Source organism: Drosophila melanogaster, chromosome 3R (genome assembly GCF_000001215.4).
Source record: "Drosophila melanogaster chromosome 3R".
In the NCBI taxonomy this organism is placed as follows: domain Eukaryota; kingdom Metazoa; phylum Arthropoda; class Insecta; order Diptera; family Drosophilidae; genus Drosophila; species Drosophila melanogaster.
Window position 1 is genome coordinate 18,302,033 of NT_033777.3, and position 12,423 is coordinate 18,314,455.

Below are 12,423 nucleotides of genomic sequence, written 5' to 3' on the forward strand. Positions count from 1 at the left end.
CTTAAGCAGTGGTAATACTTTATGGACGTCTTGCAGCTTCTGGTGAAAAGGTAAATCCAGAAAAGGTAACATGTTTGCTTTTTACAATTTTAACCACTTGCTGCAATATTAGAAAATTAATTATACATATAAATATTTCAATATAAATTCCAACATACCATAACGAGCTTAATGAGGAAAACGGCGAATGTCAAAAAGTTGATGCTCATGATTGCCGCCTCAGGCGGAAAGTCTATTTCCGAGTCATCCAAAATTCCACGTCGACGTCTCCTTTTTCGCTCTGGTGGCTGCCAAAGAACCGAGAACTGTTGCTCTACAAAATCAGAAGATTAATTATAATAAGGCAACATATAAGATCTTAAAACCTATAAAACTAACCTATCAATTTTATAAGATTATCTCGTAGGTTTTGAAGCAACTTTATTTTCTTTCCGAAAGTGAGAGTCGATTTCTTGATCCAAGTTTTCTGCATGTCCTTTAGAAACTTGAAGAATCCTTGAACGCTGGGCACCCCAACTTCCTCATCTTCGTTTGGTGGCTCCGTGGATTCCTCGTCCTCCTCCGATTCCGGATTTGCGTTTTCGGTTGAGCTGGATGAATGTTTCCTGGATGTAGTCTCCACTTTCGGGGTCACCACCTCTACATTTGGGACTGTTGGTGCCTTGGTGGACCCAAACAAGAAAGGATTACTGCTCATACCGAATCTCTCCCGCTGATATTCCAACCAGGCGACACTGGGCGTGCTGAAGTCATCGCCCTGCTGGCTAATCCCGGCAAGAATTGCCATTATGAAGCACTGAGGCACAATAAAATGCATCTTTACTGCTGAAATGCTGAACAAGAAATGTTGGAAAGCATTGAAATTTCGGCGAGAAAGGGGTCCACCGTTGCAGGCCAGTGATCTTTTGGAGCACCTTAAGTTGTAGACACTTCCATTACCGGTGACAAACAGTCATGGGTGGAAAAATATATTCAAAATATGAAGATACACTTGTTTACTACATATGTGAAAAATATCTACATACATATATAGTCATTTCGAACTACAAAAAATAGTACAAATTAGCATGATCTAATTTGAAAATATTACAATTAAAATACTAAGCAATACTTTATAAATTAATATTAAATATTAATTAAATATTAAATTAGCTAACAAAATGAATTATATATTTTCAAATTAACCCCAAATATGACAATGCTACCTATTTATTTGCCCGCGACTGTAAGTAAAAGCGCGAAGTGGGTCTCTTAATTGTCAAGCGTTGTTTATTCAGCTATATTTCTCTGCCATTCGTTTGGTTTTTGGGTTCTTCCTGTAACTTATGGCCATTGGTACTAAACTGGATCTGAGCTTCGCAGTTACGTCTGGGTTTTATTTTCACATAAGTATATTAAGTATTTGTGTATTATTCATAAGAGTTGCCTTTAGGTGGTTAACAAATTAAAGCTATCGACTAATTTTGATTCTAGAGAAAAATTTAGCACACAGAGTTGTAAGTTGTAAGTGGTAAGTGGTAAGTGGTAAGTGGTAAGAAGAGTTCGTTTGTTTAGCGGATATCAATCGAGAAGCGAGTTAGAGAGATAGGATAAACTTATGGGCTAGGCAATAAGGTTGTACTGCTATTTGATGTGCCGGCAGAGGTGGAACCGCATCCATTTCAGCGCCCTGTCGCTCATGGCCTCCGATTTGGGTGAGTTCCCGCAATCCGACAGCCGATGGCATCCGGCGCAGTCCGCCGGAGATCGACGATAGCTTTCGGTGGTGGTGTTGGCGCTGCAGCTGATTAACTCGGTGGTGCTCTCGAGAATCGCCTCGGGCTCACAGCCAGGTCACATGTCGCCCGCGCAGTCCCAGCGCAGATCATCCGCCTCGTGGGTCAGATACCGGCCGGCACCCACCTGGGCCTCCAGGTTCCGGAGATCGCGGTACGTCTGCTTGTCCTGCAGCCAGTAGTGCAGCAGACTCTTGTCCACCGTGTACCGCTTGCGCTGCTTCACCTGCAGCAGGTTGTTGATCAGGTCGATGGCTGGGGAAAACCAAAAGGGATTCATTGATGAGCCTGGACTTGAATTTCGTGCTTAGCCCCTACACTCACCATTGGAGGAGATCTCCTTCCAGGGATTTGGTGGATACATGAAGGCCGCGTTCTGGATCTGGTCGTTGATGTCCTCCTCCTCGTTGAACGGGAATGTGCCGCTCAGGCTCACGTATATGATGACGCCCACGCTCCACATGTCTAGAGATCGATTGTAGCCCTTGTTACGGAGCACCTCCGGTGCCAGATAGGCCGGAGTGCCAACCACCGAGCGCCGGAAGGACTTCTCGCCGATGATCCGGGCGTAGCCAAAGTCGCAGAGCTTCACCTGCGGAAACTCGGCGTCCGAGGAGAGCAGCACGTTCTCCGGCTTCAGATCGCAGTGGACTATGTTTTGCGAATGCAGGTACTTGAGGGCAATCAGGATCTGGGTGATCAGGAACTTGGTCACCCGTTCACTCAGGCGGCCCCTCGCATGCGACAGGATCATCTCCAGCATGTCGCCCTTGAGCTTTTCCATCACCACAAAGATCCGCTCCGGAGTCTCGAACATTCGCTCCAGATTGACGACGCCGCAATGCGAGATGTTCTGCAGGATGGCCACCTCGTTCTTCAGCTGCGCCTCCTGTTTGGTGGGAAAGCGCAATTTGTCGATCACCTTGATGGCCACCTCGCGTTGCGTCTTCTTGTGCACGCCGCCGTAGACCACACCAAACTGCCCGGAACCGAGCACCTCGTCCGGAAAGATCTGGTACAGCTGGCCCATATCCTGGACCTGCTCCTCCGATTCGCAGCATTCTGGAAAGGAAACAAAGCGTGCTGATGCGCCGTTTACAAACATATTTGGACTACCTACGCGTATTGGTGACGTGCATGAAGGCCTGCCGGATGCTAGTCTCCCAACTCTTTGCAATGTCACTGCCAATTCCACTGTCCGGCGGGGGTAATCTGACGGCCTGCTCCTCCTTGGCGCCCACCTGCGGATCCTGTCCAACGAAGTAGCTGAGATTGGGTAGGCGCAGCTCGAAGCAGTAGTTGCACTCCGGCCGTGGATCTCCGAGGTGGCTTTCGATCGACAGAAGCTCCGCCAGCGGCAGCTCCTTGTGGTACTTGCTACCCTGTTCCGAGACGAACAGTGTGATGGTCTTGGAGTCCAGACGCCAGTAGTAGCGCTTTACTGCCTTGTCCAGCGAGGTGTAGTGCACCAGCCAGCCCTCCTTAAGGGCCTGCCCACCGCGTTTCTTGGTGTGCTTGACGGACTGGACGATCCTCATCAGCGGGATATTGGCACTCGGCGAGGAGGAGGTGGAGGATTGCGACTGCTCCGACTGGCCGTCGCTACTGGACTTACTGGTCTCACCACCACTAACGCTGGAATCATCGACCAGTCCTCCATTGACCAGTTCGGGCGGCGAGTTGTGGGCATTTGTGAGGGCTTTCGGTGCTTCTCTAGGTCTTCCGGCCACCAGATTGACACCGCTCGACATGGCCGACTTGTACTTGCCATACTCGGATCCGTCGTCGCCGTCACTGTCGTCGAACTCCTCGCGAAAGAAGTTGTCTCGCTCCTTGGCGCCGGCCTGGATCTGCAGCTGGCTCAGTTGCGCCTCACCCGTGCAATCGTGGGGCACCTTGTCCATGCACTTCTTGTGCGTATTGTACTGGCAGTCCCGGCACTGGAGGCCCTGCTTGAAGAGTCCTTTGAGCAGTTTCTTGCACAGCTGGCACACCGTGGGTATGCCGTACGTGTGCACCATGAATGTGTGCGGAATACGGAGCACCATCAGTCCATTCCGGCTGCCCGACGAATGAGTCCTTTGATGGCGACCGGGGATATTCTGGGAATTGTGGAAGGCAGGTTACTTCATTAGCAAATTAAGAGGCTCTGGGGATGGATGCGCATGGGGTATTCCCTGCGGGCAGGGCCTCTTTAATAGCGTTAATTGGCCAAAACGAATTTTCATAATTTGGCCGGCTTCTCTTGAAACCTCTTTCCAGAATTCCTTTTGGAAGGAATTCGAGGAACTGGTAGCAAAAATTTTGAAATGGTTTCGGTGTTTTTGGGAAATTATGCTCGTTTTAAGAAAAGTACTTATAAAGAAAGAAATGTTTTTGCTGATGATGTTTATCTATCAGAACGCAAGAAAAGTGACTTTTTAAACTGTATCCTTAATTTCACTGACTTCAGATAGTTTGAATGTTATCCCCTGTTATACTTAAGTGCATCTTTCAAACCCCCCTACGTGTTTTCTAAATAGTTAATAAAGCATTTAATGTGCGGAGTATAAAAAGTTTATTAGAAAAGCGTGAAAATAATACAAATTAAAAGTGTGAGCCACGTTAAGTACAATTTAAAATACGCGCAGTGGGGACAGGCGGAAACTATCAACTACCACCACCCTTAAAGGTCGTACACACACACATTCATTCACACACACTCACACGCACTCACACACACTGTATATGCTTATGATAGCGAATATGAAAGGTCCTGTCTGGCTGTCAATGCTTAATAATATCATTCATAAGGTCCGACATGCGCTTTACCAGTGAGCTGCTCGAGTCGTTCCGTCCGGTCGAGTCCTCCGTGGAGACGAGCGACTGCTGGGAGCTGCCGGACGGACTGCGGGGCGCCTGGAGCGTAAAGGAGCGCCTCGAGGTGGCGTCATTGGAGCGATTGCAGTTGTTCGGGATTTTCACCACGCACCGCTTGTGATAGTTCTGGCCGCATCCTGTGGGCGGAATGCAAGGACACGCTTGGAGATTAGTCAAATAGCTCTGAACCCCCCCCTCTGATATCACATACCGTCGCACTTGAGGCCCTGACGCACCAGACCAAACAGCATCTCGCCGCAGAAATCACAGAAGGTCGGTCCCTTGTAGGAATGCACATTCAGGCTGTGCGGCTTGAGGGTCGGCATCTCGGAGGTCGGATACAGGATGGCTGCAGTGTGGGCGAGAAAAAGATACTTTAAAATTGGTTTCGCCATAGGAGTAAGCAATAAGAGTTAGTTTGCAAAGTGAATATGATTTTTAGCAGGCAGTAACATATATGATAATGCAACTCTACAATCTTTACAAATATAGAAACATAACTTTAGAATGGATTTTTCTAATGGTTGTTAAGTATCGTAAGTAATAGTAATTGATTTTTAACTTTGTTTAGAATAACTTTGTAGTTAACAATCTTGACACATTTGAATAATTATAGATGTATCGAATAAAGCTCAATTTTTTACTATATCTGTTGCGAATTAAACTGTCTTGTCACAACTTCGACACATTCAACTCAACTCAACCCTTTGCAAGTTTATGAATTGAATGAGTGATGTCCGTCGACGAATGTGTCACCCTATTGAAGTGACTGGAATCCCTGGCTACTTACGACTGGCGGTCAGCACGATTTCCACGAGGGTCTCGTCCACCACCTCCGCTGCCGAGTTGATGATGTGCAGCACATTCGGGGTGCTGTAGTCGTGGACGAAGAGGAGAATGCGTTCCGAGAGGTATGTGAGTCCACTGTCCGGGATCTGAAATGAACCAGCAGGATGTGAGCTGTGAGCACTACGAATGCGTTTGGTTAAGTGATTGTGGCAATGGCAATGACATGGGCATTGACCATTTGTGATGTTCGGCTTCGTTTAACGCTTATTTTTACATTGGCCGAACCATTATCATATCATATTCGTATCTTAATTGATTGCCCGATAAGATCCAGCCTGCCATATGCACAAAATTTCGTATTGATTTCAATTGATATGAACTTAACATTGGTGCTTTGTTTGCTTTATATCTACACAGTTGCAAATACCCTTACAAATTAGAAAAAATGTAATGACCTATAGGTTTATTATGTAGCTTTGCTAATATTTATTGAGCTGAAACGCCATATATGGTAAGGCTAGAAGGAAGCTAAATTGTGGGATGATTATAGTGATTGGAATATTTACGGAAATCCATAAACCATTGTGTGACTTGATGAAATGCCAGCTTTTCTGGAGTTAATTGATAAAATCTACTGCCAGTCATGTCGGAGACATGTACGCATACATATGCAAGGCACAATTAAAGGTCCATGGGTCTTAGATCCTGTCCAAACCAAATTAACCATTCACTACATCTCCCCCCTCGTCTGGATAAAAGTTGTACGCATTTGGAGCTGGATAGCCGGCTGGGAACGGAAGGAGTCGTGCCGGGAGCAGCTGTCGTTGGCAATGGATGGTTATGGAACTTAGGAACGCCACCAGTTGCGGCCTGGTTAATTGAATTGGCCATGGGTAGCTGCGTCACGGTAGTGCGAGGGGGGTGGTGAACGGGCCATGCGGAAACGAGTACATGCCTATGTAACTTGGACTTACTTAATGAAATAAAGCAATTATTGTGCACACATACATGGATTAATCCGACCTTTTCACTTGTCTGCTAGAAATACAGTGTGCAATGACTTCATTCTAGTAGTTTTATTGAAAAACTACTTGAGAGAAATTATTTTGTGTTGCCTCAACTTCAAAGTTAAGAAGGGTTGATTTCATTAAATTACTATTGCATTCAAATATCTGTTTGTGTTTTTTCTTTCTTTGCATAAAACCACTGTAACTTATGGGCCAACTGCACAGAATGTTGACCATTTGACTTCTGTTTAAATATTCTACAATTGACATGTTTACTGGAAGGACCTTGCATAATTAACTAAATGGCTTCAGATGTTGACCTCCTTTGCTGTTTTGGGAGCTTACTAGTTCTTTGGTAGCGTTCTAATACCAAAGGATACATTGTTCAGTAAGAACCATTTGGAAATATATAGTTTGTGTGCGACTTCTCTCAAATACTCCCTCAAATATTGTCCATGTCCTTGAATCCTGCACAGATGTAAGTCGAAATGATTCACTTTGGTTCACCCCTGGCCTCACCTTTGTGTTGATGAAATCGCAGGCCAGGTCCTTGAGCGTCTTGAGGGTCAGCGAGTTGGCGGGCACACAGACCGCATCGCGCACGCTGCCGAATTGGAAAAGGAATGTGACTTCAGGACCCTCCATGATAACGGGAACGCTGCCGACGCCGCTGCCGACGCTGGCTGCGCTGCTGCCGTTGGAGGTGCTGTGGTTGCGTTGCGCCAGGATTGCAATGGTGCGGAAATCCCCTCGCTCACGGAGCTCCTGTCCTGTTCTGCCCTCGAATTCAATAAAATTCCTCTTTTCCGCTTCGCTTGCAGTGATTTCTCGGGGCTTCCTGCCCTCAGCCCCTTCGCTTGTTATTGCAAATGCCAAGGACGAACGTAAGTTTAATGCTGCTTGCTCCTGCCACCGTTATCCTTACACTGCTCTGGCTGCCTTCTGTTTCGACTGCGGTTCGGAATCGGTTTTGCGGTTCAAGGATTGCAGTCGGTCACGGCTCTACGTGTCCAGATGAGGTATATGCACCAGATTTGCCACCACACCACGCCGCCTCTGGATCATGGAAACTAACTGCAAGGATAGTGGAGAAGGATTAAACATAAAGCCATTACAAGTTTCACAATAAATGCCCTTTGCTTAGTAACGGGAAATAGTTGAACTTTTGAGAACTGATACCTACGGATTCATAAATGATACGTTCGTCAAGCATTTCGTATCAAATTTGAATATTCCCTTTAAGCTAAGACACAAAGTATTTGAGAATGTATTCATTCTGAACAACAAATAAATTCGATTTCTAATTCAAAGGATAACAGACTGTGTGTATTGGGGATTAGTAAGTTAGGTCATGGCAAACGTGCATCACTGAGACAATGGAGCCATAAATAATACGGCAGTCGATTCGCCGCTTCAATAGCCATTACGTATACCTCGATTGGCCATATGTACACTGTCATTATATTTATATACGAAAAAAAAACTGGTTGCTAATTGCGATGTGAAAAACTAGAAAGATAAGATCGCCCTGGGAAACTTGCGCGGGGCGATTTGAATTCCTACCAATTATTTTGAAGTGCCCTGCCTGTTTGTGACCCATTTATGGAGTGGAGTGTGTGTGTATGTGTGTGTGTGTGAGGCATTAAAAAATAATTAAAAAATCATGACGGCAAATATGTGTGCTGGCCATGAAAGGAATGCCATGAGAAGCGGCAAAAGAAAGGGAGAGAGAAATTAAAAGAAGCGAAGAAGAAATTGTGAAAGAAGAACAACAAAACGAGATACTCGGCTGGCTGCCAGGCAACTTTCTAAAATTTGTATCTCGCCGCTTTTTCTCCGCTTTTCTGGATTTTCGTTGTTGTTTTTAAGTAGGTGTATCAGTCAAAAGTCGCAGATGGGGAGCCGAGTGCGTTTTGAATTTCAATTGAAGTGCCTTTCCTGGCATCTGGTGGCGGAGCATGGAGGCTGCTCCTCCGCTCCGGCGCTCCACAATCCTCAAGTGCTTTTTGGACAAAAAAAAAAAAAGATACCATCAGCGTGAAATAGCCGAAATTGGAGCACCATCACACGCAAATGACGCAGCGCAGAGGCCTAAAGTCAAGGCTAAAACACGTACACACATTTCGATATTAAGATACGTTATGGTATCCAAGAGATACATTCGCCATTTACATACATAACAACAACAGCAACAAGCGGCGATGCCAGCGAATATCACTTAATAATTTATCCGTCACATACACACTAGTCGTGAATTTGAGAACCTTTTCAGCGCCTTGCATCCGACGGATGCCGCTTGGACATGATGACTAAGCCCAACTCTTGCTCTTTCGCTTGCCTCGATTTCAGCTCCTGCTGTCTATTTTATTCTATGCGCTGCAATTCGATGTCTCCGCCATCGTCGCCGCGGCACGTTCTGAGTTTGTTAAGCCAAAAGAGCAACTGACTTGGCCAACTGACTGCCAAAGCCGCCGACGATGCCAGAGACCCCCTCCCACTCCCAATCCCAGTTCCAGTCCCAGTCGTGGTAGTCGCAGTCGCAGTCTCAGACCCAGACACAAAACCCCATAAAGAGCCCCAACCCGAACCCATACCCATACCTAAACCCAGGCCCAAACTCAAACTGAGACCCAGTAGCCAGCGCAAAAACAACTCAAAACCCGTTTGACGGCACTGGGGAAAATAATTGAAATGAATGAATAAATACATAACTAAATACAGGAAGAATTAACATTAATTGCTGTTTAATGCAGTTGATAATACTTTAAGTAACACATATTTAACCTTTAACATCTAGCTTTTATTATACATTAAAAGTATTTTTGTTTTTATTTTAAAGAAAATATTTTCGTTTAAATCAACTAAATACATACACCAAAAAATATATTTAATAATTTGTATGGTTAATAAGTACTTGTCTAGATCTATTTTTTATGTAATAAAATGTTCTTTTTTTTTAATAAATTTCCAAAATGTAAAATATGAATTTTAAGTAAGTTGTGTTCTGAAAAGAAATAATTACCTCATAGCAATATTTTGTAAAAGAGAAACTAAGTACATGTTTTTATTCCAGTGTAGACGAATGTATAGAGAAAGACAAGGCCAGAGTGCTGCAGAGCGAGATGACAACAGAGTGAGAGAGAGAGTGAGCGGCTGAGACGTGTGTGAGTGTGAGCCATGAACCAAAGCACTCGACCCGGCATAGTCTTACTACCCCGCCCTTGCCCGCCATTTGTTGCCCAGTTTGTTTGTTTCCTTTGTTTGTTTGTTGTAACGGACGCACTCTTCAATATACCCCCGAACCCCACCTTCCGCCACCATCGGCCTTTCTTCCCCTTTCTCCCACTACTCTGCCCCTTCTGCACTCTTTCTACGCTTCGAGCGCGCCCATTTAGCGCCCATTTCTTCGCTCGTTGTCATTGTCAAGGCTGTGCGAGAAAACTACCTGAGAGGGGGGGGGGGTGTGTGTAGTTTGGGCCAACTCAGGTGGTGCGGGATGGGGGTTGGTGGTTTGAGGTTTGATAAGCGATTTTCCCGTTACCGTTAGACGGCCCCAGGGCCAAGGTGATTTCCTTTCATTGTGACGGTTACTGAAGTTGTGCCAAGCGTGCAGATGTTGTCAGCGAATGGAAAGAAATTATGGATTTTTACTTAAAATGGCAAGGAAATAACAAAAAATTATAAAACGTATTCGATTTTAAAGAAATATATATTTGGAATTTAAATGTCGATCCCTAATGGATTAGCATAAATAACCGAATCAATAATTCAAAATTATACCAATATATATATTTTCGAATCAACTGAAAATGACTCTGAAACAATTTCGTAAAATTCGTTACCCTAATAATATGTAAGTATTTTGAACATATTTTTAGATTTTAAATTGATCAATAAATAACAGCGGCATATTGCCGAAAAAACCAAACAAATTTGAGTTCATTAATTGCACCAAAAAAATAGTGTGTAGTTGTTAATTTAAAATGTTGCTCATTAACTGCTATGCTTGAAATCAAAATAAATTGCAACACTAACATCTATTTATTTTGGAAACCAAAAACAAAATTATGATATTCAAACTTCTCCAGTTTGAAATGTAAATGGCCAAACAAGAAGTTAGTTGAAATCTGTTGTTTCATGTGTTTTTTTTATTGTTATCCCCCTCGGTTATCGGTTGGTTTTTTTTTTGGAGGCTGTGCCACCCGTACTCACATGTTTATTTGTTGGAATATTATTAGAATTCAAATTCTTAGATTCATGTGAAACAAACACAGAACGTAGCGAAATGCAAATAGTCACAGTCGACGCAAAAGTCGCGGGCTCTTTTCGAGTCTGATAAGAAAACAGAACGAGACGGGGCTACGGGGAGCGATAGAGAGGGGGCATCGCATGGCATCACCATTATCATCGATAGATAATTAGAAAGGTGATAATAATTCCAAGCCGGGAGCGAAAGCGAGAACGAGATGCGCCGATGATGCCACGCCAAGTTCAAATTCCACTGCGGGTGGAGCCCAAGAAAATCCTATACAGTGCGCGAAAAAAGTATCATCTTAGAAGAAGGATATTAATGAGGATATATTAGATAATATATTTGGATTTACATATATGATGAACCATCTTTTAAAGGTCTTTCGAAATGAAATGAATAAAGTTCTGAAGATATATTTAGAAATTACAGCGCCTCTTCTGCTTAACTTAAATTGAAACATGTTAAATCGAAATTGGGCTTGTTATGAATCTCCAGAGAAGCGTGTAGATGCGATAATGGTTCCAGTTTATTGAGCCTGACGCACCGGCCATATAAACACCAAGGCCAGGGAACAACTCGAATGTGTTTCTGTTTGTTTTTCTAGCTCAAGTGGATGGTGGACTCCGAAGTGGGAGTGCGTTTTCCACCCGCCCAAAGGAGCAAATAAATATTAACGGGCGCGGGCGCAGACAAACATTTGCATTGAAGCGTGTCAGGACAATGGTACAGGTGGCACTCAGTAAGGAGGATTAGCTAAATGTACACATATTCAGATTAATTAACAATACAGATCTAAGCTGACAAATATATATCTAAGTATAAGGTCAAAATTTGTATTTGTAAAGTAATTATATGAATATCATGTAAGTACTATTATTAGTTTATTAAAGCACTTAGTAATATAAGAATACGCACAGTCACTATAAATTTAAACCTTTCCAAGTTCCAAGAACCATTGAAAAGGACCCCGTTGAAATGATACACGCATTTAACAAGCCATTCTATAAATGAATGGTGCCATATAGTATATACTTATTTTACCATTCGAATAGCTAGCATATAATAATTATATGCCTCGTAAAGACACGAATTGAGCACAAAACTACCACTCACGACCACCAACAACGAAACGTAGCAAATTAGCAACAAAAGCACTCCACTTATGCACAGGATGATATAATAACAGGAACTGGGAAGCTCGGAAAGCACGGAAAACTCGGGAAACTGCCAAGGAGCCGCCAACTGTGACACTTAAATTTTAATGTTTCTCGGGAAAATTCATTTGGTTTAATTTGTTTTCAGCTGGCATCCCTCGACGACTTTGCCCGACTTTCCGTCGATTATTTTTTACACTCATTTAAGATGCAACACTTGGCGAATGTATATATACATGTATATATAGACTTGTTGAAAATGTCTTGCAATTAATTTGAATAATTAATATGCACACGGACAGCAGCTAGAGTACCAACACACCTTCGTTCGTGCCCCATTTCCCCGGGCGCTTTTCCTTAGAATTTTCAATATTTGTTTGCCGTTTCTGAGCGCGTGTGTGTGCGTGTGTGTGTGTCGTAGTATTTTCCTTTCCTTGTTTTCCTATTTGTGTGGCAGCATCGTGGACATGTCCACGTTGCGCTGTTTCTGTCGCTGAGGCCAAAAAAAAGACGAGAAAACTTCGCACGTTTGCACTTCGCGTCGACCGCCGCGCAACTGAAGCGAAATTTCCAAAGGCAGCCAGGCC

The 12,423-nt window shown here is 43.9% G+C and overlaps 2 protein-coding genes across 10 annotated transcripts; both read right to left on the reverse strand.

Moving 5' to 3' along the window:
• Positions 1-19: 19 nt before the first annotated feature.
• Positions 20-817, reverse strand: CG7126 (uncharacterized protein; the record flags this gene model as incomplete). Its single annotated transcript, NM_142452.2, has 3 exons — positions 20-100; positions 159-313; positions 379-817. 3 exons carry the CDS (start codon positions 815-817, stop codon positions 20-22), a joined length of 675 nt encoding a protein of 224 aa, NP_650709.3.
• A 429-nt stretch (positions 818-1,246) lies between these two features.
• PKD (Protein Kinase D) lies at positions 1,247-12,375 on the reverse strand. 9 transcript variants are annotated; one of them, NM_001144602.2, is made up of 9 exons: positions 9,710-9,715; positions 8,672-8,749; positions 6,950-7,504; positions 5,425-5,569; positions 4,846-4,983; positions 4,587-4,771; positions 2,896-3,877; positions 2,100-2,837; positions 1,247-2,030 (listed from the first exon to the last, which is right to left on the reverse strand). In NM_001144602.2, the coding sequence occupies exons 3-9, from the start codon at positions 7,073-7,075 to the stop codon at positions 1,834-1,836; spliced, it is 2,511 nt and encodes an 836-aa protein (NP_001138074.1). In that variant the 5' UTR covers positions 7,076-7,504; positions 8,672-8,749; positions 9,710-9,715; the 3' UTR covers positions 1,247-1,833. The 9 variants fall into 8 exon arrangements, with proteins under 9 accessions (NP_001138074.1, NP_650710.3, NP_732325.3 ...); NM_169803.4 differs by lacking the exons at positions 8,672-8,749; positions 9,710-9,715 and adding an exon at positions 8,769-8,875; NM_142453.4 differs by lacking the exons at positions 8,672-8,749; positions 9,710-9,715 and adding an exon at positions 12,159-12,375.
• Positions 12,376-12,423: the final 48 nt, after the last annotated feature.

Bases quoted from the DNA above. Each gene is read 5' to 3' on its own strand.
- PKD (NM_142453.4), bottom strand. From the start codon at position 7,075: ATGGAGGGTCCTGAAGTCACATTCCTTTTCCAATTCGGCAGCGTGCGC. The intron at 4,984-5,424 runs GTAAGTAGCCAG...CCCACACTGCAG, and splicing joins AATCGTGCTGACCGCCAGTC to CCATCCTGTATCCGACCTCC. The intron at 2,031-2,099 runs GTGAGTGTAGGG...GGTTTTCCCCAG, and splicing joins GAAGGAGATCTCCTCCAATG to CCATCGACCTGATCAACAAC.